The sequence below is a fragment of the Hevea brasiliensis genome, chromosome 9 (genome assembly GCF_030052815.1).
Source record: "Hevea brasiliensis isolate MT/VB/25A 57/8 chromosome 9, ASM3005281v1, whole genome shotgun sequence".
In the NCBI taxonomy this organism is placed as follows: domain Eukaryota; kingdom Viridiplantae; phylum Streptophyta; class Magnoliopsida; order Malpighiales; family Euphorbiaceae; genus Hevea; species Hevea brasiliensis.
In genome coordinates, this window is record NC_079501.1 from 19,831,423 (window position 1) to 19,856,300 (window position 24,878).

The following is a 24,878-nucleotide window of genomic DNA, read 5'->3' on the forward strand; positions in this document are numbered from 1 at the left end:
TAATAGATCTGTTTATTATTTTAACTGATAAAAATGGTATTAACTTAGCAGTAATCTAGTTATGATCATTATTTACACGTTAACATAAATCTGTATTAATTGTAGAGAAGGCTAAATTACATCTAATAAAAGTGTTATAACTTTGTTGTTTTATGATTGCAATCTGAATTAAGCTGTTTGTTCATCTAAGTGGTATCTGTCAGTAGTACTCTCTTTTCTCTTTTCTTTGTTTTTTTTAATGGACTTCTGCACATAATATAGGAATTTCATCTCACTTCAAACTCTCTTTCTGTTTGTTGTGGTGGCTTCTCTTTCCTTTGTCCAATTTATGTTCCTTGAGTCATTTGAATGAGATATAAATATCTGGCTTACTCTGTCATTATATGATACTTCTGTCTGATAACCTTTTCAATCTCTCTCTTTAAATCACAGGTATCCATTTTGGCTGGCACTCTTGCTCGTTTGGATCGAAATGCTCCTACATATAAAAAGTACCGTAATTTTATCAACTTCTTTTGAGCCCTTTACTCTGAGTAAAATGTACATTTTTAATATGTGACATATTTTATTTACGTGATTTTAAACAAGTGATGATTATATGGATTATTTCTAATTAAACAATTGGTCTTCCCATCGTTGAATTCAGCAGTTCTTACCATTTTTCATGATATTAAGCCTATGTCTCAAAATGCGTCATTGATTCATGTTTCATGATATTAAGCCAATATATGTCTCCTACATCAGATTTTGTTGTTACAATCATATATTTATTAGTACATAAATCCACATACACCTATTAGCTGTATATATATTGCATTAAGCGATTTGATGAACGGCCATTGTGCTTGGTGCTGTAACAAAGAGGTCGTAGGTTTGAAATCTAAGAATGCCATGTGAAAAAGTTGAAGGTTAGGATTGTCTCTAGAGTTCCTTTCTTGTGATCCTGCTCTTGTGAGACTACCACTGGGTAGGGCATTTTTACAAACCAACTAGTCACTAACCCGCATAGTGTATAGGCTGTGATTTTATTTATTTTATTTAAATTTTTTGTATTTATTTTTAGAAAACATTAAAGAAAAATAAAATAAGTACATGATTTGTTTTTTTCCTTTGGCAATCAATGTATCTACAATATATTTGTGCTTCTTGTTTCTATTTGTAGTTGACATCCTAAGAATTGAGTCATCATATTCATGATTGCTCGTCTTTGGCCCCTGTCAATTCCAGAGATTGAATTTGCCCTGGTTTTTAAGAAAATCCTTGTCCTTTACATCTAGCAGGATAATTTTCTGTTTTTCTCTTAAATATTTACATACATGCGCATCTTAACATTAAACCAATGAGGGTAAGGATGAACTAGCCTGAGCTTAATTATTTGAGTCCGCTTTGCTTGTGGTTCGATGAACTTGGAATGTGGATGTGATATTAAAGTTCTTAGCTTCTGGACATGGCTTTTATTCAAGTCTTTCTTTGTTGAGAATCTGCAATTGAAGAGTTAGTTACTGCTTATTATACTGGTTAGTCTCTTGTAGAAAACTTCTCTCCACTTAAGCATCAGTTCTTCCAACATTTCATTGCTGTGGTTAATGGTGATTCTCATTTGGTGCAGAGATGGTTATAATGACTTCAACACATTCTACATTCAAGTAAGTAGTTAGTTCTTTGTGCTGCTAAATGAAGAACATAGAGGACCTTTTGTCACATTGGTGCATTAATAAGATTAACTATGACTGGGTTAATTTCAACAATTCATGCTTGCCTATCTAGGTATCACTCTGGGTGTGAGAAAGATAGGTTCTGCTGCTAGACTTCCCTGGGAAAAAACTTTCTAGGTTGTTGTGGAGAAGAATTAGCTTATGGTTGGATGGCAGAATTTTCATAAAAAGAGTCTATATACTATCATTAGGAATTGGTGGGAAACATTCTCAAGGGATATTAGTTAAAGGAGGACAAAGTGAGTAGCTTTTTCTGCAAGGTGTATGTTATAGTTGGAAGCATTCAAAAGATCTATACCTGGTTCTTCTCATATCTAGCAATTATAGTTTAACATTAGTTGCTATTTCATAGTGACCACAAAATGTAAACTTTATCCTGCAAAGTCCCAACATTCTGTCCAACCAAGCACTCAATATCATTGCAAGGATAGCACAAGGTAAGGGCATTGTGATGTGTTTCAATATTTATGCGTATGAAAATGGCTTAAACTTTTGGATTGGACTCCTTTTCAAGTTTCTCTTCTAGTTTTGCAAACAAATGTAAATTATTAATGGAATTTCTTATTTCAAGAATGGAGAAAAGTGTTCTAGTTTTGGATAAATTTCTTTGACAAATGTTCTTTATAGTGTTTTTGCAAGCTGCCTAATAATTTTGGCTTCAAATTCATCTTTTTGTAAATTATGGGCATTTTGGATGATCAATATACATGTCATAATGGGTTAACTTTGTCATTGGATATACCAGTAACAAAGAAAGCCAATTATTTTTGCTTTTAATTAACTTATACATGCATAGTTTGTTTCATTTAGTATTTTTGAAGTATGTTTTTTCACAATTTTTCAGGCAGCATCTGGAACTAGAGGTGGTTCTAGTGGTTCACCAGTGATTGATCGGCAAGGCAAGGCAGTGGCTTTGAATGCTGGGGGCAAGAACAACAGGTCATCAAGTTCTTCAGCCTTCTTTTTACCTTTAGAGCGTGTAAGAATTTTATTTTTCTTGTGCTTATTTCATTATAAAATGATTCTAACTCTTATAGTTGGTGAATATAATCTTAATGAGATGACAATTTGGGCTTATAGGATAATAAAATCCCTTACCTTGCTCATTTAATGAGTCCCTCAAAAATTAGAAACAAAATTAAGATGTCTTAATTCTTCTATCCTAAGTATAAGCATGAGTTGAAAATGTTTGTCTTTGTTGTTAGTTTAGGTTGAGAATTAACTAAGATTAAGTAAAATTTTTTAGAGATAATATGCTTTATCCCCCAATGCCCTATTGCACCCAACAATATAATTATACCACAAATAAGGTTTAGGCTAGTTTATGTTTATCTCAAATGTTGATGAATATCGGAGAGTAATGTTGGTTTGACGCTCTTTTGCAATGATTTAAAGCTTATTAGGACTTTTATAACATTCTCTTGTTTGTGCTCTTCTTGTTAGTAAGTTCTTGAGGTATTGATGTAGGACCTTCCACTAGGGATTTTAGATCAACCTATTTTAGGAAGAAATTTATGAAATTTAATTAAGCATTAGTATTTTATTTATTTAGGAAGTTTGAGTTGGTTTAGTATTGGTTTCATATTTTATATTTTGGGATATTATAAATACTTATGTTATCTAGGTATTTTGGTGGAGCTTATTATTATTGACAATTGAGAATTAATATAATTTTGAGAGTTTATTCCTTTTACCTTTTGAGCATTCTTTGTGGTTCTATATTAGGTATGCACTAATTCAAGCCTTAAGAAAGAAAAGACAGACTTAGTTAAGATGTATGCCACATTAATTTATGTGTGAAAATAAGAATTATCTAATAAAAGAGATGGATATATCCTCCGTTATGATATTAGGAGATTCTCATTTATCAATGGAGATTGTTAGTCAACATGCCACATATGTTCTATGCAGCAATCAAATAAGTAAATTTGTGCCTTGGGCTTGTATTTTATTTTATTCTTTTACCTTATGCCTTATTCTTCTTCTTCTTTTCTTTTATTCCTTTTCAATGAGATTGCGATGATGAACAATCATTGCATAATATACTGAATGGTTATGCATTTTTCACCTATGATTCAAAAATCACCATAAAGAAAATCATCAAATAACATAACTACCTTTTTCAAAATGCTATTATGTGAATGTAATAATTGTTATTCAAAACCACTGTGGTTCATCTATTTGTAGTACTTGATGGAAGTTTTAAGTATTTGATACGTTGTTAGTAGTTATTATTGGTATGTCAGATGATCAATATGGACATAAATGAGTTTTTAAATATAATATAATAAATCTCATAGTTTATTTTGTTTAATGAGTTACACAATTATACATTAGAGAAAGAAACAAGCACTAATAGATCTTAAAGTTGTTTTTGGTTTAAATGGCCTTATTTTAGTTAAAAAGAAAAGTTAACTTTTGTTATTAAAATTTTTAAGAGGATAATTTAGTGTGACTATTAAAAGAATTATATTGTTTCAAAAAAAATTTCAAAAGATAGTTAATAAAATCAATGGTCGCTATAAGTTTCAATTTCCAACAACTCTTACTTTTGAACTTTAATCAAACAAGCTTGGCATAACTATCAAAGGTTGAGCAATGAAAAATTATCCCTTCAATAGCTGAACAAAACACTTTAAAATATGGTAATTCTTAAAATTATTTTTGTTGTAGTGATGCAAATTTTTTATAGAAAGAAAAGAAGGGGTAGACCTAAACTGACCTAGATGAGAGTAGTACAACATGACCTAAAAACATTACACATTTTCGAGGATTTAACCCAAAATCATTTAGAATGGAGAAAGAGAATCCAAATAGCAAAGATCAAATTTTTAGGATAAAGGCTTAGTTGAGTTGAGTGATGCAAATTTTTTATATTTTTTAATGATAGAGATTCAGAGAAACCAAAACAACTCTATAATTGGTGCTTTGAAGAATATCTCATGCTTGTAGAGTTTGTTGATGTTAATGATTTATGGTTTAATTATTAAGGATTTTAGTTCTACATATATTCAATATTTGTTGAAAGGTTGGTTATTTTAACTTATGAAAGCTTTAATTCAGTTAGGTATTTTGACTTGTAGGAAATTTTGTAGTTTATGGGCATTGAACTATTAGGTTTTATATTGCAGGTTGTTAGGACATTGAAACTTATCCAGAAGGGTAAAGATTCTAATATAAGCAAATGGGAGACAATTTTTGTACCGCGTGGTACACTTCAGGTTCATTGTTATTGCAGACTTATCTTTCTTTTAATTTTTTGGGTATTATATTGGAATTGCTAAAAATTTATTGGTCAAAGATGGGCATATTTATTTTGTTAATTAACTTAAACTTTAGGCTAAATAGTTTTTTTAACATGATGTCCAAGCCTATTTGACTTAAAGGTTAATAACCCAACTATTGTCCACTTTAATATTGCTAATTGAATTTGGTGAAAGTGGGCATGTGCTTGTCTAAACTTCAAGCGTAGACCTAGTGGCCTTTTGTAAAAAAAAGTTGTCTTAGGGGTATAAAACCTACTTTTAGATCTTCATATACAAACTTGAGCTTTTAAGTTGATGAAAGGAATGGTGCTCTAATACATTCCAAAGCATTTCAAAGAGATTAAGGGGAAAATGTGATCCATTTCAACATTCTTATATAGAAAGTATCCTCATGGAAGACTGGGAACGTAAGGTTTCATGTACATCTTAAAAGTGGTTTTTGACAATGGGCTTTTTCAAAGTAATTTTATGTTGAAAGTTTTATTTATATTAAATGTTGAATTATGGGTTTTATTTTTGTATGATATAACATTGTGGCTTTTAATATAGGTGACATTTTGCTATAAAGGATTTGATGAGGTACGTCGACTTGGTCTTCAACTTGAAACAGAGCAGGTATCTAGTTCTCATTCTTGGATGATTGTTAAGAATAATGGCAATGTTTATTCTATCATTGAGTAGCTTGATATTGAGGCATGCTTCTCCACTAAGTGAATTGTAATACTTATTGTTCACTTTGTGGTGAATCTTGATGGATGATTGTTAAGAATAGTGGTTAATGGCTTATTTTGCTATTGGTTTATATAGATGGTACGGCAAGCTTCTCTAACAGGTGAAACCGGAATGCTTGTTGTTCACTCTGTGGTGAGAACACTTTTGTGTTTTCATATTATAATTTGTAAGTTAAAAATTGTTAGATTTAGCAGTTTTTTTGGTTCACATGATCTTGGAGTTTTCAGGTCCCAGGTGGTCCATCTCATACGCAATTGGAGCCAGGGGATGTGCTAGTTCGTGTGAATGGAGAAGTGAGTTTTGATTCTAATTATATAATTTATTTAAACTCTTGATTCATTGCAGCAAGCAATTTTCTAAATGACTTCAAACATGAGCAATATTTTTTGTATTAATTTTGTAATTGAATTGCATTATAAATGACAAAATTCATGTACTTAAAATCCACATTCATCTTTTCTCTCTCTCCTCGTATTTTCTTTTCAATTTTTCCTTTTTGTTTTCTATATTTTTTTGCGAGTTCCAAAGTCAATAGCTTTGTAATATCATTAGGAGTCATGGCTAGTATCATGCTCAATTAAAATTTATTTTGTGATTTGTTGCTTTTTCATGCAATTAATTTGTCCCGATCAAGTTTATTGAGTAATTACTTCATTATTTTTGAAAAAAATGTTGAGATTTGCCTTTTATTTGTTCAATCATTTGGTAGATCATGGTTTAAGGTGACATTGTTATGGGAACATGTGTGTTAATTTAGATTAACAAGAAGCTTTTTAACATTTTAGCACAAGATACATATGTGTACTTGTTGGTGCATGCACTCTAACAAAATTCATGCAAATTTTTATTTTCATAGAATGCTATTGATAGGAAAAGTTTCAACACATTCACCTTTTACAAATTTTTATTACTCTGCACTGAATTTAATTCTTAAGTGATACGGTATTACAACAAATGGTAAAAGGATTTCTTGCTTAAAATGAAATTTTAGCAATATTATTCTTAAGTATGTGCATTACATTGTTATGAGAATTAAAAAGAAGAATGTGTTGAGATTTGCAAAGAGATAATATACTATATGTGCAACAATGTACTAAACAATGACAAGATAATAGGCAACATGTTGGTTTGTGTAGAGTTGTGGATGGTTGAATCAGTCCAATATTGTCAAATTTATCAGTCTAGTTTAGGTTCTAAATGATAAGTGGGTGTTTGAAGCATGTCACCTGATTTTGTTATTTTCCATGCATCCAAATAAGGGTTTTGCTAACTATATTATATGATATTTCATTCTAAATGATTGGTTATTTGTCATCATAATGGAGTTTGAGATGTTGACATTATTGCTACGCTGCTCTAATGAAGGTAACCACTCAATTTTTGATATTGGAGACACTGCTTGATGACAGCGTTGGCAATGAGATTGAATTACAGATTGAAAGGGGTAGCACTTCTTTGACAATAAACATAATGGTAAGATTTACTTTAGGATTTATTTATCATCCTTTAATCAGAACTCAAATTGGTTTGATCATTGTAATTTCATCATATAAAAATGGTTTGGGTAGCTCTTTTTAATAGAAATCACTCTGTATATGGACTAAATATGAGCTTGTGAAGGAGTGGAAGCGTGGATTAGAGGGCATTAGAACCTTGAATTTCAAAATTATTTCTAAGGTTACATGCACCATATCAAGTGTCTTATGATCCTAATCAATTTCCAATGCCTAATTGCATACCAAAACATATTTTAGCATGCATTAAAATTTCATTTGCCATTAAAGATTATGAATTAACATTTAATTCAATTAAACCCTAACTAAAAGAGGGATTTTTAGGTACTAACCTCTTGATGCACAATTGATGCAATCCCGACTCCTAGGATGTACTTAGGACCCCAAATGTTGTCTCTCTAGTTTGTCCACCATAAGCACACACCAAAGTTGCAATGGCAGCCCCTAGATTGGCTTCTCAAGCCTTGTCAACCAATTTTGAGATGGGGTTTATGCTTTGTGAAGGTTGTATGAATGTATTGGGAGTTAGAAATACTTTCTAATAATTTTAATTCAAGAGGAAATCAAAGTTTTTTCCCTTGAATCAATTGAGAAATTGAAGAGGAGAAGGAGACACCAAAAGTGACGGCAACTTGAGAGAAAAGAGAGAGGAGTGATTTTTTCTTTATTACTTTTCTTTATATACTTAGGTCAAACCCTCGCTAACTCCCTTGCCACATGTCATCATAAGATCTCATCTTATTATTGTTTGATTTAATCCTATGAAGCCAAGTGTCAAGCTCCATTTAAATCATGACATGTGGTCTTCCATCATAGGAAGACAAGTAGCAAGATCTCATGGTGCCATGTGTCACCATGCGAAAAGACCAATTTAGCCTTACTTTTTAATTTGAGTTCTTAATCCAAAATTATAGTTTCTTCTCTTTAAATCAATTTATATCAAATATAAATTAATGAATTAATTAATCTCCATTAATTAATTTCTCATAATTAAATTCATATTTAATCAAATTAAATATAAATTTAATTTATACTATACATCCAATAATCTAGATTTGGTTTCAAGTCATGCTAGGGACTTTGCAATCTTATTGCAAACCAAAGATCTTTAATTAATTAATTAATTAATTAATTAATTAAACTATTTAATTAATCAATTAAATCACATTTTAAATGGTGATTAGCTTGTGTAGATGTGTGACTTATTAGGCTCATTACTTATTGGCAATGAGAAATGATATTAACTTTTAATATCATTAGAACTCTTTTTTACTGTAAATGATTTCTCTAAATCATTTCAGGCATCTCATAGACCATGGTTGACAACTAGCATAGTATGCCATGGCCACCCAATCAGTAATAAGGAATACCTTAAATGAACATTTAATCATATGTTACCATGCATTTGAATCTCTCCGTTACAAAATCCCAATTTGAGCTGGAGTCATGGTTAATGTCAAACCCCATTTGCTATGAACATTATGTTCTCTTTTAATTCCAGTTCTTGATTAATTAGATTTTCTTATCAGAAGCTCCTTTTTAACTAAATCTGTCTGTCCTGGCCAGGAACTTGAAACATCAAGAATAATTAAATGAACATAGGATTTTATCCTTATTTACTTAGGGTAACGGATTCCATCTTGATCAACACCTATCTCCATATATAACTAGTAGGAGCCAATACATGCTCATATACCCATACAAAGTACAAGTATGAAAAGCAGTATCAAACTCAAACCACCTATATATAAAATAACTGTGTTATCTCCGGTCTAAAGATCATATGCACTGATATGATATATGACAATGCATTGACAAGAGTAAACTCCATGTGTTTGTCATAAGCGTCACTGGTTCGGTCTACTTATCATGTATAAGTGCCTATCATGTTTGTTATGTGGCATGAGACTCACCACTCCATCTTATTCATATCTCATATAAATACCTTGGGAACAAACATGATTACAATCTTTTTGGATAAGTCATGTCCTTTGTGAAGTATTCTCGATTGTGAATCAATTTATGATATTTTGTTCTAGAAATACTATCACTCATATTCTTAACAACTTAAGAATAGAATTTCTAACAAAATATCAATGGACCTTTTCAATTACACATAAATATATTATGTAAACGGAAAAGTAAAATTATCTTTTTATTAATAAAATATGTACAAGATACATACAAAATGATATGCTTTAGGGCATACTACTAACAGCTTGGACTACTGTTGTCAAATGTAAAACTTCACTTAGTACCTGAATTGCTTTAAATGGCTTCCTCAACATGTGTCGATACTTATTCAACTCAACTAAGCCTTTATCCCAAGAATTTGGGGTCGGCTATATGGATTCTCTTTCTCTATTCTAAACGATTTCAGGTTAAATTCTTAAAAATGTGTAATACTTCTAGGTCATGTTGTACTACTCTCCTCCAATTCAGTTTAGGTCTACCCCTTCTTTTCTTTCTATCCTCTAACCTAATGTGCTCTACTTGTCTAACTGAAGCCTCCGTATGTCTACGCTTCACATGACCAAACCACCTCAATCTTCCTTCTCTCAACTTATCCTCAATTGGCACCACTCCTACCTTTTCTCTAATACTCTCACTATGGATTTTATCTAGTCTAGTATGCCCACTCATCTACCTTAACATTCTTATTCCACAACTCTTATCTTAGACATATACGACTCCTTTAGTGCCTAATACTCACTATCATATAGCATGGCTAGTCGTATAGCTGTACGGTAAAATTTTCCTTTCAACTTATTGAGAATCTTGCGATCACATAAAACTCCTGTAGCACTTCTCCACTTCAACTATTTGGCTTTAATCTTATGATTAACATTCTCCTTATATCTCCCATCTACTTGAAGGATTGAGCGGAGATATTTAAAGTGATTACTTTGGGGCAGTACCACTCCATCCAAACTAACTCCTTCCCTATCACCAGTTCAGCCTTCACTGAACTTGCAATGCATATATTCTATTTTCGTTCTACTTAACTTAAAACTCTTTGACTCTAGAGTACTTCTCCAAAGCTCTAGCTTTCTATTGACTCCTTCTCGCATCTCTTCTATTAGAACTATATCATCTGTAAACATCATGTACCAAGGGATACTCTTTTATATATGTTTCATCAATTCAACTAAAACTAATGTAAAAAGGTAAGGGCTTACAACTGAACCTTAGTGTAATCCAATTGAGATAGGAAAATCTCTTGTGTTCCCTCCCACTGTGCGCACAATAGTAGTTGCTCATTTATACATATCTTTTAATACTTGTATATATCTAATAGATACCCTCTTTTGTTCTAACACTCTCCATAAGATATCTCTTGGAACACTATCATAAGCCTTCTCCAAATCGATAAAAACCATGTATAGATCTTTCTTCACATCTCTATATTTCTCCATTAAGCTTCTAATGAGAAAGATCACTTTCATAGTTGAATGACTGGGCATGAAGCCAAATTGATTGGGAGAGATAGAAGTGTCATGACGTAGTCGATGTTCCACAACTCTCTCCCACAATTTCATAGTATGGTTCATAAGTTTAATTTCTCTATAGTTTGAGTAACTCTATATGTCTCCCTTATTTTTAAAAATAGGTACTAAAATATTCCTCCTCCATTCATTAGGCATTTTCTTTGAGTTTAGAATCTTATTAAACAATTTAGTTAACCATGCCACTCCCATATCTCCCAAAAACTTTCACACTTCAATTAGTATTCCATCAGGTCCATAGGCTTTACTCACTTTCATTCTCTTAAGTGCTTCCTTTACTTCTAAAGATCTAATCCTTCTAGTATAATTCACATTCTTTTCTATTGCTCTGTAGTCTATATTCACGCTATTACCACTTTGACTATTATTAAAGAGATCATCAAAATAATTTCTCCATCTTTCTTTAATGTCCTTATCTTTCACCAATACTTTACCTTCTTTATCCTTAATGCACCTAACTTGATTGAGATCTTGACATTTCTTTTCTCTCCTCCTTGCTAATCTGTAAATATCTTTTTCCCCTTCTTTAGTTCCAAGTTTCTCATATAATTTTTTAAAGGTCTGCGCTCTTGCTTGACTAACTGCCTTTTTTGCCTCTTTCTTTGCTATCTTGTACTGTTCATATGCCTTATTATTATCATACTTAGGTAATTTCTTATACCATTCTCTCTTTCTCTTCACTGCCTTTTGTACTTCCTCATTCTATCACCATCTCTCTTTTGAGGGTGGTCCATGTCCTCTAGATTCTCCAAGTACTTTTCTAGCTGCTTCTCTAATCTTTGATGCCATCTTTATCCACATATCATTGGCATCCACATCTAGCTTCTATGCTTCAGACTCGAGAAGCTCATTTTTGAACTTCACTTACTTTACTCACTTGAACTCCCACCATTTTGTTCGAGCTACACTATTTCTTCTAACCTTACTTGAATTATTCCTAAACTTGACATTCAAGACCATTAACCGATGTTGACTTGTTAAAGCCTCTCCTGGAATGATCTTGCAATCCTTGCATAGGGCTCTATTTGTCTTCCTGGTTAAGAGGAAGTCAATTTGGCTTCTATGTTGCCCACCCTATGATATGGATTCAAATGATATAAACGTTGGGGCGTCCTCTACTAACGACGCGCTACATCGGAGCCTGGGTGTAGTGATAAATATGCAAGGGTGTAGGGCGTTCACCGAAAGCGACGCGCCATGCCGGCGCCCGGGTGTGGTGTTAAGTGAGCAAGAGTTCCCACATCATGGACGGGTGTGGGTAAAGAAGTTAGTCCATAAGACAGATAATAGAACAAATAGTGGAACAGAACACAAGATAGACATAGAAAATAATAGAAGATATCATAGAAGGAGACCAATTAGGAAGGAGCAGGATAGGAGGAGGATCAGGGTTGGTACTTGGAATGTTGGATCACTTACAGGAAAATTAATGGAGCTTGTGGATACCTTGGAAAGGAGAAGGGTGAATATTGCTTGCATTCAGGAGACTAAATGGGTAGGAGAGAAAAGTAAGGAAGTGGGTAATTCAGGGTACAAATTGTGGTTTCTGAAAGGAGAGAAACAAGAACGAGTGGGTATAATCATAGACAGGACATTGAAAGACGCAGAATGTGAAAAGAGTAGGAGATAGAATTATACTAGTAAAGCTAGTACTAGACGGAGAAACAATAAATATAGTTAGTGCTTATGCCCCACAAATAGGACTAGACAGTGAGAGTAAACAAAGGTTTTGGGAAGATATGGATGATTTAATGCAAAGCATACCGAATGAAGAGAATGTTTTCATTGGTGGAGATTTGAATGGGCATGTAGGAAGTGATAGGCAAGGTTATGAGAATGTTCATGGAGGTTTTGGTTTTGGCAGTCGAAATGAGGAGGAAAAAGCATCCTGGATTTTGCTATGGCATACGACCTAATACTAGCAAATACCTACTTTATAAAAGAGAGTCACATTTAGTGACTTTCAAAAGTGGGCAACATAGAAGCCAAATCGACTTCCTCTTAACCAGAAGACAAATAGAGCTCTATGCAAGGATTGCAAGGTCATTCGGAGAGGCTTTAACAAGTCAACATCGGTTGGTGGTCTTGGATGTCAAGTTTAGGAACAATTCAAGTAAAGTCAGAAGAAATAGTGTAGCTCAAACAAAGTAGTGGGAGTTCAAAGGAGTAAAGCAAGTGAAGTTCAAAAATGAGCTTCTTGAGTCCAAGTATGGAAGCTAGATATGGAGGCCAATGATATGTGGATACAGATGGCATCAAAGATTAGAGAAGTAGCTAGAAAAGTACTTGGGAGTCTAAGGACATGGACCACCCTCAAAAGAGAAATGGTGGTGGAATGAGGAAGTACAAAAGGCAGTGAAGAGAAAAAGGGAATGGTATAAGAAATTACCTAAATGTGATAATAATGAGGTATATGAACAGTACAAGATAGCAAAGAAAGAGGCAAAAAGCGATTAGCCAAGCAAGAGCAGGCCTTTGAAAAGTTATATGAGAAACTTGGAACTAAAGAAGAGGAAAAAGATATATATAGATTAGCAAGGAGCAGAGAAAGGAAATGTCAACATCTCAATCAAGATAGGTGCATTAAGGATAAAAACAAAAAGAGTTGGTGAAAGATGATGACATTAAAGAAAGATGGAGAAATTATTTTAATGATCTCTTTAATAATAGTCAAAATGGAAATAGCGTGAATATAGATTATAGAACAATAGAAAAGAATGTAAATTATACTAGAAGGATTAGATCTTTAGAAGTAAAGGAAGCACTTAAGAGAATGAAAGTAGGTAAAGCCTGTGGACCCGATGAAATACCAATTGAAGTGTGGAAGTATTTGGGAGATATGGGAGTGGCATGGTTAACTAAATTATTTAATAAGATTCTAAACTCAAAGAAAATGCGATGAATGGAGGAAGAGTATTTTAGTACCTATTTTTAAAAATAAGGGAGACATCTGAGTTGCTCAAACTATAGGGGAATTAAACTCATGAGCCATACTATGAAGTTGTGGGAGAGAGTTGTGGAGCATCGACTACGTCATGATACTTCTATCTCTCTCAATCAATTTGGTTTCATGCCTGGTCGTTCAACTATGGAAGCGATCTTTCTCATTAGAAGCTTGATGGAGAAATATAGAGATGGGAAGAAAGATCTACACATAGTTTTTATTGATTTGGAGAAGGCTTATGATAGTGTTCCAAGAGAGGTCTTATGGAATGCGTTAGAACAAAAGAGGGTATCTATTAGGTATATACAAGTATTGAAAGATATGTATGAAGGAGCAACTACTATTGTGCGCATGGGAGGGGACACAAGAGATTTTCCGATCTCAATTGGATTACACCAAGGATCAGCCATAAGCCCTTACCTTTTACATTAGTTTTAGATGAACTGAAAACATATACAAGAGAGTATTCCTTGGTGCATGATGTTTGCGGATGATATTGTTCTGATAGATGAGACACGAGAAGGAGTCAATAGGAAGCTAGAACTTTGGAGAAGTACTCTAGAGTCAAAGGGTTTTAAGTTAAGTAGAACGAAGACAGAATACATGCATTGCAAGTTCAGTGAAGGCCAAATCGGTGATAGGGAAGGAGTTAGTTTGAATGGAGTGGCACTGTCCCAAAGTAATCACTTTAAATATCTAGGCTCAGTCCTTCAAGTAGATGGGGGATGTGAGGAGGATGTTAGTCATAGGATTAAAGCCGGATGGTTGAAGTGGAGACGTGCCACGGGAGTTTTATGTGATTGTAAGATTCCCAATAAATTAAAAGGAAAATTTTACGTCTGACCATACGACCGGCTATGCTATATGGTAGTGAGTGTTGGGCACTGAAAGAGTCGTATGCATCTAAGATAAGAGTTGCAGAGATGAGAATGTTAAGGTGGATGAGTGGCCATACTAGACTAGATAAAGTCCGTAATGAAAGTATTAGAGAAAAGGTAGGAGTGGTGCCAATTGAAGATAAGTTGAGAGAAGGGAGATTGAGGTGGTTTGGTCATGTGAAGCGTAGACATACGGAGGCTCCAGTTAGACAAGTAGAGCACATTAGGCTAGAGGATAGAAAGAAAAAAAGGGGTAGACCTAAATTGACTTGGAGGAGAGTAGTACAGCATGACTTAGAAGCATTACACATTTCTGAGGATTTAACCCAAAATCGTTCAGAGTGGAAAAAGCGAATCCATATAGCCGACCCCAAATTTTTGGGATAAAGGCTTAGTTGAGTTGAGTTGAGTTGAGTTGTTGCCCACTTTTACAAGTCACTAGATGTGACTATCTTTTTATAAAGTAGGTATTTGCTAGTATTAGGTCGTATGCCATAGTAAAATCCAGGATACTTTTTCCCTCTTCATTTCGGTTGCCAAAACCAAAACTTCAATGAACATTCTTGTTATGGAAAGTCAATCACTATGTTATGGAAAGTCAATCACTATATTATTTCTCTGTATATTTTATATTCTGTATTCCTATTTAGGATTTCTTATTTAGGATTTTTTCCTAATTAGTAGAACACAATTATAGGAATCAATTGTATATATATACTCATGTACAGATTAATTGAAATCAATGAGAATCATCTTTTTCTACATGGTATCAGAGCAGGTCATCAATCTAGGGTGACTATTTGTTCTCACTACTCAGCTCAGAAGAGACCTTGGCCACCGACCGGCCGTTTCAACCCCGATCAACATCGCCGGCGTCGTCTCAACCCTCTCATTCCACCACTGTGTGCTGTTGCCTGATCCAGTATAACCATTAAAGGACTTCTGAGGTTTGGCTCTCAGATCCTATTTTGGTATTTGCTTGATTTGTGATTTTGGGTTATTTTGCTGCTATATGCACTTTGGATTAACGTTTCGGTTAGTTTTCTTTGTCTCAACAAATGGCAGACAATAAGAATGTTATTTCTGATGTGATTCCGGTGATGACTAAGATCACGGAACACAAACTTAATGGTTCGAATTACCTGGAGTGGAGTAAGACTGTTAGGGTCTATTTGCGTAGCATTGATAAGGATGATCACCTTACTAAAGATCCACCCACTGATGATACACGACAAACTTGGCTAAGGGAGGATGCTCGGTTGTTTTTGCAGCTTTGGAACTCGATTTATAGTGAGGTAATTAGTTTAATTAATCACTGTGAATTTGTTAAGGAATTGATGGATTACTTAGATTTTCTGTATTCTGGTAAAGGGAATATCTCCTGTATTTATGATGTTTGTAAGGCATTCTACCGTGCTGAGAAAGAGGATAAGTCTCTCACGGCTTATTTTATGGATTTTAAACGGGTATATGAGGAACGTTGGGGCGTCCTCTACTAACGACGCGCTACATCGGAGCCCGGGTGTAGTGATAAATATGCAAGGGTGTAGGGCGTTCACCGAAAGCGACGCGCCATGCCGGCGCCCGGGTGTGGTGTTAAGTGAGCAAGGGTTCCCACATCATGGACGGGTGTGGGTAAAGAAGTTAGTCCATAAGACAGATAATAGAACAAATAGTGGAACAGAACACAAGATAGACATAGAAAATAATAGAAGATATCATAGAAGGAGACCAATTAGGAAGGAGCAGGATAGGAGGAGGATCAGGGTTGGTACTTGGAATGTTGGATCACTTACAGGAAAATTAATGGAGCTTGTGGATACCTTGGAAAGGAGAAGGGTGAATATTGCTTGCATTCGGAGACTAAATGGGTAGGAGAGAAAAGTAAGGAAGTGGGTAATTCAGTATAAATTGTGGTTTACCTGGAAAGGAGAGAAACAAGAACGGAGTGGGTATAATCATAGACAGGACATTGAAAGACGCAGAGTAGTATGTGAAAAGAGTAGGAGATAGAATTATACTAGTAAAGCTAGTACTAGACGGAGAAACAATAAATATAGTTAGTGCTTATGCCCCACAAATAGGACTAGACAAAGGAGAGTAAACAAAGGTTTTGGGAAGATATGGATGATTTAATGCAAAGCATACCGAATGAAGAGAATGTTTTCATTGGTGGAGATTTGAATGGACATGTAGGAAGTGATAGGCAAGGTTATGAGAATGTTCATGGAGGTTTCGGTTTTGGCAGTCGAAATGAGGAGGGAAAAAGCATCCTGGATTTTGTTATGGCATACGACCTAATACTAGCAAATACCTACTTTATAAAAAGAGAGTCACATTTAGTGACTTTCAAAAGTGGGCAACATAGAAGCCAAATCGACTTCCTCTTAACCAGGAAGACAAATAGAGCTTTATGCAAGGATTGCAAGGTCATTCCAGGAGAGGCTTTAACAAGTCAACATAGGTTGGTGGTCTTGGATGTCAAGTTTAGGAACAATTCAAGTAAGGTCAGAAGAAATAGTGTAGCTCGAACAAAGTGGTGGGAGTTCAAAGGAGTAAAACAAGTGAAGTTCAAAAATGAGCTTCTTGAGTCTGAAGTATGGAAGCTAGATATGGAGGCCAATGATATGTGGATACAGATGGTATCAAAGATTAGAGAAGTAGCTAGAAAAGTACTTGGGGAGTCTAAAGAACATGGACCACCCTCAAAAGAGAGATGGTGGTGGAATGAGGAAGTACAAAAGGCAGTGAAGAGAAAAAGGGAATGGTATAAGAAATTACCTAAATGTGATAATAATGAGGCATATGAACAGTACAAGATAGCAAAGAAAGAGGCAAAAGGCTTAGCCAAGCAAGAGCACAGTGCCTTTTAAAAGTTATATGAGAAACTTGGAACTAAAGAATGTGAGAAAGATATTTATAGATTAGCAAGGAGTAGAGAAAGGAAATGTCAAGATCTCAATCAAGTTAGGTGCATTAAGGATAAAGAAGGAAAAGTGTTGGTGAAAGATGAGGACATTAAAGAAAGATGGAGAAATTATTTTAATGATCTCTTTAATAATAGTCAAAATGGAAATAGCGTGAATATAGATTATAGAACAATAGAAAAGAATGTAAATTATACTAGAAGGATTAGATCTTTAGAAGTAAAGGAAGCACTTAAGAGAATGAAAGTAGGTAAAGCCTGTGGACCCGATGAAATAACAATTGAAGTGTGGAAGTATTTGGGAGATATGGGAGTGGCATGGTTAACTAAATTATTTAATAAGATTCTAAACTCAAAGAAAATGCCTGATGAATGGAGGAAGAGTATTTTAGTACCTATTTTTAAAAATAAGGGAGACATACAGAGTTGCTCAAACTATAGGGGAATTAAACTCATGAGCCATACTATGAAGTTGTGGGAGAGAGTTGTGGAGCATCGACTACGTCATGATACTTCTATCTCTCTCAATCAATTTGGTTTTATGCCTGGTCGTTCAACTATGGAAGCGATCTTTCTCATTAGAAGCTTGATGGAGAAATATAGAGATGGGAAGAAAGATCTACACATGGTTTTTATTGATTTGGAGAAGGCTTATGATAGTGTTCCAAGAGAGGTCTTATGGAATGCGTTAGAACAAAAGAGGGTATCTATTAGGTACATACAAGTATTGAAAGATATGTATGAAGGAGCAACTACTATTGTGCGCACAGTGGGAGGGGACACAAGAGGTTTTCCGATCTCAATTGGATTACACCAAGGATCAGCCATAAGCCCTTACCTTTTTACATTAGTTTTAGATGAACTGACGAAACATATACAAGAGAGTATTCCTTGGTGCATGATGTTTGCAGATGATATTGTTCTGATAGAAGAGACACGAAGGAGTCAATAGGAAGCTAGAACTTTGGAGAAGTACTCTAGAGTCAAAGGGTTTTAAGTTAAGTAGAACGAAGGCAGAATACATGCATTGCAAGTTCGGTGAAGGCCAAACGGTGATAGGGAAGGAGTTAGTTTGAATGGAGTGGCACTGTCCCACAGTAATCACTTTAAATATCTAGGCTCGGTCCTTCAAGTAGATGGGGGATGTGAGGAGGATGTTAGTCATAGGATTAAAGCCGGATGGTTGAAGTGGAGACGTGCCACGGGAGTTTTATGTGATCGTAAGATTCCCAATAAATTAAAAGGAAAATTTTACCGCTGACCATACGACCGGTTATGCTATATGGTAGTGAGTGTTGGGCACTGAAAGAGTCGTATGCATCTAAGATAAGAGTTGCAGAGATGAGAATGTTAAGGTGGATGAGTGGTCATACTAGACTAGATAAAGTCCGTAATGAAAGTATTAGAGAAAAGGTAGGAGTGGTGCCAATTGAAGATAAGTTGAGAGAAGGGAGATTGAGGTGGTTTGGTCATGTGAAGCGTAGACATACGGAGGCTCCAGTTAGACAAGTAGAACACATTAGGCTAGAGGATAGAAAGAAAAAAAAGGGTAGACCTAAATTGACTTGGAGGAGAGTAGTACTTAGAAGCATTACACATTTCTGAGGATTTAACCCAAAATCGTTCAGAGTGGAAAAAGCGAATCCATATAGCCGACCCCAAATTTTTGGGATAAAGGCTTAGTTGAGTTGAGTTGAGTTTATATGAGGAACTTAATATATTGTTGCCTTTTAGTCCTGATGTGAAAGTTCAGCAGGCCCAACGGGAGCAACTGGCTGTTATGAGTTTTCTTGCAGGCCTTCCTTCAGAGTATGAGACTGCTAAATCTCAGATTCTTCTGAGATTTCCTCTTTGCATGAAACGTTCACACGGGTCCTTCGTACAGAGAGTACTCAATCTTCACAGCCTGCCAGTAGTGCTCTTATTAGTCGTAATCCAAATGGACAACAGGGTAATAGAAGAGGAAGTAGAGGAGGAATTACAGGCAACAGAAGTAATCAGCGTAATGGAGAGGCTAGTTCTAATCAGGACTCAAGAGGAGTCATTTGTTATTATTGCCATGAGCCTGGCCATACAAAATATAATTGTCCGCAACTTCAGAGAAAAAATCAGCGATCACAGATGGCAAATATGGCAGCAGAGAATTCTACAGTATCTTTCTCTGAGAAAACTATTTTGGTATCTGCAGAGGATTTTGCACAATTTTTTCAAGATCGTGCATCTCTAAAGCCTACCGTTCCTCACATCGCGATCACGAGTCGAGTAAATCCACTACATGCCTTGTGTCTTCTTCATCCAAATGGGTTATTGATTCAGTGCGATGCATCACATGACAGTAATCCTAGTCTTCTATCCGCTTTCTAATCTCACTTCCTCATTACTTTGATGGTTCTACTTCTTGTGTCATGGGTTCTGAATCGCGAACCCGACTCAATTTCTTTGTCTTCTGCTTTGTGTCTACCAAAATTCTCTTTTAATCTACTTTAGTAAACTTACTCGTACCTTAAATTGTTCTGTTTCCTTTTTTCCTGACCAGTGTTTTTTTCAGTATCTTACGACTAAGCTGATTATTGGTAGAGGACGCGAGTCAGGTGGTCTATACATTCTAGAAAATCATGTACATGATCGCTTGTTTGCTCCAGACCTTAACACCTCTTGAAGCTCATTGTAGATTGGGTTATCCTTCTTTGTCTACCATGAAGAAGCTGTGTCCTCAATTTGATCTTTATCGAGACTAGAATGTGAGTCGTGTCAGTTTGCAAAACATCATCGTTTGCCTTCTGTATCTAGAGTCAATAAATGGGCTTCATCTCCTTTTGAGTTAGTTCATTCTGATATTTGGGGTCCTTGTTCTGTTACATCTAAAACTGGATTTTGTTATTTTGTTACTTTTGTTGATGATTACTCTCGTGTTACCTGGTTATATTTAATGAAGAATCGTTCTGAGTTGTTTTCTATCTTTTGTGCCTTTTGTAATGAAATCAAAACTCAATTTAATATTTCATGCATATTAAGAAGTGACAATGCCAAAGAATACTTTTCAGCACAATTTCAGCCTTATATGACACAAAATGGCATTTTTCATCAGTCTTCCTGTGTGGATACCCCATCCCAAAATGGCGTGGCCGAAAGAAAAAATCGTCATCTTCTTGAGGTAACTCGTGCTCTTCTTTTTCAGATGAAAGTACCTAAACACTTTTGGGCTGATGCAGTTTCTACGGCATGTTTTTTTATCAATCGTATGCCGTCTTCTGTCCTTAATGGGGATATTCCTTATACTACTTTGTTTTCTACAAAATCTTTGTTCCCTATTGAACCCCGTATTTTTTGTTGTACCTATTTTGTGCGTGATGTTCGTCCACAGGTTACTAAATTTGATCCAAAATCTCTCAAATGTGTCTTCCTTGGGTACTCCCGGCTCCAAAAAGAGTACCGTTGTTTCTCTCCTACTCTTAATTGTTATCTTGTTTCTGTAGATGTCACATTTTTTGAGTCCACTCCATTTTTTCCTCTATCATCTGTGTATGAGAGTCAGGGGGAGGAGGATGATCTCTTAATATATACTGTCCAACCAATGTCTAGTCCTCTCCCACAGCCTATTTCTTCTGTCTCTAGACCTACTCGACCTCCCGTTCATGTTTATTCCAGGAGATTGGAGATTCCTGACTCAGATCATCCACCGCCTACTGCTGGGAGATCCTGCACTCATCGATCATGATTCGATCTAGACTTACCCATTGCTCTTCGTAAAGGTAAACGTTCATGTACTTACCTATCTCTTCTTTTGTTTCTTATAATCAATTGTCTTCTTGTTCTCGTGTTTTGTTACTTCTTTAGACTGCTCCTATCCCTAATGTTGATGAGGCACCTGTCTCATCACCGGTGTGATGCTATAAAAGAGGAAATGGAGGCTTTAGATGCTAATGGTACATGGGAACTATTGCCTTTGCCCACTGGTAAGAAAGCTATTGGTTGCAAATGGGTATATACAGTAAAAGCAAATCCTGATGGTTCTGTGGCTAGATTAAAAGCACGCCTTGTAGCAAAAGGATATGCTCAGACATATGGGGTTGATTACTCTAATACTTTTTCTCCTGTAGCTAAACTTACTTCTATTCGCTTGTTTATCTCTTTAGCAGCTACATATGATTGGCCTCTGCATCAATTGGATATCAAGAATGCTTTCCTTCATGGTGATCTTCAGGAGGAGGTGTATATGGAGCAACCACCTGGGTTTGTTGCTCAAGGGGAGTTGGGTAAAGTTTGTAGGCTTCGGAAGTCTCTTTATGGCTTGAAACAAAGTCCTAGGGCATGGTTTGGGAGATTCAGTGAAACAGTACAGGAATTTGGTATGCAAAAGAGTAAGTGTGATCACTCAGTATTTTATAGGCAATCTGAGGATGGTCTAATTCTCTTAGTAGTCTATGTGGATGACATTGTCATCACTGGGAGTGACTCTGCAGGTATTTCATCTCTTAAAACCTTCCTCCAAACTTAGTTTCAGACCAAAGACTTGGGATTGTTAAAGTATTTCTTGGGTATCGAAGTTATGAGAAGTAAGAAGGGTATTTTCTTGTCTCAAAGAAAATATGTCCTCGATCTATTGACAGAGACAGGAAAATTAGGTGCTAAGCCTTGTAGCACACCAATGACTCCAACTTTACAATTGTTAGCAGGGGATAGTGAGTTGTTTGAAGATCCAGAGAGATACAGGAGATTGGTAGGAAAATTGAACTACCTTACAGTCACTCGTCCTGACATTGCTTATGCCGTTAGTGTGGTAAGTCAGTTTATGTCTTCTCCAACTGTTGCTCATTGGGAAGCCTTGGAACAAATCTTGTGTTATCTGAAGGGCGCTCCAGGAAGAGGTTTGCTATATGGTAATCATGGGCATTTGAATGTTGAATGTTTTTCAGATACCGACTGGGCTGGATCTAAGGTTGACAGGAGGTCAACTACTGGATATTGTGTTTTTATTGGAGGAAATTTGGTGTCTTGGAGAAGCAAGAAGCAGAGTGTAGTTTCTCGATCTAGTGCTGAATCCGAATACAGAGCCATGGCACAATCAGTATGTGAGATAAGGTGGATACTTCAATTACTAGATGAGACAGGTTTTAAGACCTCCCACTGCGAAATTGTGGTGTGATAATCAAGTCGCTCTTCATATTGCTTCTAATCCGTGTTTCATGAGCGGACCAAACATATTGAGATTGATTGTCACTTTATTCGTGAAAAGATTCAACAGATCATCTCAACAGACACATCAAAACGGAGAGCGATTAGGAGATATTTTCACAAAAGCTCTGAATGGAGCTAGGATTGACTACATTTGTAACAAGTTGGGCATGATTAACATCTATGCTCCAACTTGAGGGGGAGTGTTATGGAAAGTCAATCACTATGTTATGGAAAGTCAATCACTATATTATTTCTCTGTATATTTTGTATTCTGTATTCCTATTTAGGATTTCTTATTTAGGATTTCTTCCTAATTAGTAGAACACAATTATAGGAATCAATTGTATATATATACCCATGTACAGATTAATTGAAATCAATGAGAATCATCTCTTTCTACAATTCTCTTAACCTTGCCTATCACTTCCTATATGTCTATTCAAATCTCCACCGATGAAAACATTCTCTTCATTTGGTATGCTTTGCATTAGATCATCCATATCTTCCCAAAACCTTTGTTTACTCTCACTATCTAGTCCTATTTGTAGGGCATAAGCACTAACTACATTTATTGTTTCTTCTTCTAGTACTAGCTTTACTAGTACAATTCTATCTTCTACTCTTTTCACAACTATTACAACATCTTTCAATGTCCTGTATATGATTATGCCTACTCCGTTCTTGTTCCTCTCCTTTCCGGTAAATCACAGTTTGTACCATGAATTACCCACTTCCTTGCTTTTCTCTCCTACCTGTTTAGTATGTCAATACTTATTGTAAACACCATATTTTGGACGAACTTTTAAAATTAATTCAAGTATTTTATAAGCCAATATCTTGTTCCATTGTTCCACCTGATCTTCGCCAGCTGCCCGATGCTAGGTTATGATATGAAGATAAATAAATTCGATCTCACATAAACCCTAAGTATTAACCGATCTCTCTGTCTACTTGATCTGTTCTGATTAATTGCCAAGTCATCAGTTTGCATTTTGTTTTCCGATCTCCTTCCCAAGTTTCGGGTAGTTTCAGGCAATGTCAGGATCAGAACCTGCTTACGTTTATTCAAGTTGATATCTTATCCGATCTCTAAGTATGTGATCCTGAACCTAGCAAATTTGGACTAAAACTCGGTCTCAAGTCATTTCCTATGGTTTTCGCGCTCAACGTTCGCTGATCCCTTTGAGCAGTTATGTTTGATGACCAATCTTAAGCTTTGTGTTTGAACTTATCCAATTAATGCTTATCTATACTCAGTTTGGTATTTTTCCGACCTCATCAAGAATTAGTCGAACACAAAAAAAAAATTCATTTCAGAAAGGAAAATATACAAGTCATTCTGTAGGAGGGTCTTCCCTAACCTGCTCTTGAGCTACATTTTCAATTTCATCCCTCTCTCTCTCCTCTCCCTCATGCTCCTCTTCGCTTTCATCCTCAACTGCCGAAGCAAGCTTCTCCATCTAGGTGAAGTCCTCTTCAAGATAGCGCTTCACCAGTTCAGCCAGAAGGTTGCTATGAGCATTCACATAGGCTCCAGCCTCTTTCACAAGGGCCTCCACCTCCTTCGCCTTGAGCTCTTCAGAAAATCGAACGAGATCTGCAGCTTGACAGGCCTGAGTGTCTTCAAGTTGCTGCTCCAGTTCGGCCATCCTTCTTCGTAAGATTTCACCCGATCTTCTAACCCAACAATCTGATCATTAGTAGCTGAGAGTTGGATCTTTGCAACTGCTGCGTCCTGGACTGCCTTGATGATCTCCCTCCTCAAGAGATGGGCTTTCTCTTGGATCATTTGTTGGTTTGGAACAACCTCCAAGCCCAAATTCATTGTTTTGGTCAGAAGATTATCGATGCTATCCTGGGCCATCCGAGTCCTATCCTCTTGAAAGCAGATGGTGGTGCCTAGGACCTTAGCTAGATCGGGATTGCCCCGAACTGATCGATTCCTTTCCAAAGATTGGAGGAGGACCTGGGCACCCCGAGAGAGAGGCCGAGCAACCGGTCCAAAAGACCCCCCCCCTCTGCACCCGAATGAGGCGGAGGTTCAGCCTGTCGAGGTTGGGAGGGGATGACCTCGTCTCCGAGGCTGGCTGCTCTTGAACCCTGGATGGAGAGCTCGTAGCTTCTTTCATCTCACGCACCTTTCGGGCGAGCTCCCTTTTCCGCTTGCGGCTCTCATTTGCAGACTCACCTCCAGCCATACCTGCACATAAAATAAGTTA

The 24,878-nt window shown here is 35.9% G+C and overlaps 1 protein-coding gene across 3 annotated transcripts in view; it reads left to right on the top strand.

Annotated features, from left to right (window-relative positions):
- Window positions 1–24,878, top strand: part of LOC110656085 (protease Do-like 7) — a 47,503-nt gene that overhangs the window by 9,181 nt on the left and 13,444 nt on the right. For all 3 annotated transcript variants that reach the window (XR_009151312.1, XM_058153316.1, XM_058153317.1), the window contains exons 4-11: window positions 433–491; window positions 1,610–1,646; window positions 2,560–2,694; window positions 4,847–4,936; window positions 5,531–5,596; window positions 5,789–5,845; window positions 5,941–6,006; window positions 7,079–7,186. Coding sequence is in view for 2 of the 3 variants with exons in the window: in XM_058153316.1 (XP_058009299.1) it covers window positions 433–491; window positions 1,610–1,646; window positions 2,560–2,694; window positions 4,847–4,936; window positions 5,531–5,596; window positions 5,789–5,845; window positions 5,941–6,006; window positions 7,079–7,186 (618 nt within the window). In the remaining variant the exon portion in view is untranslated. The remainder of the gene's footprint in view (window positions 1–432; window positions 492–1,609; window positions 1,647–2,559; window positions 2,695–4,846; window positions 4,937–5,530; window positions 5,597–5,788; window positions 5,846–5,940; window positions 6,007–7,078; window positions 7,187–24,878) is intronic.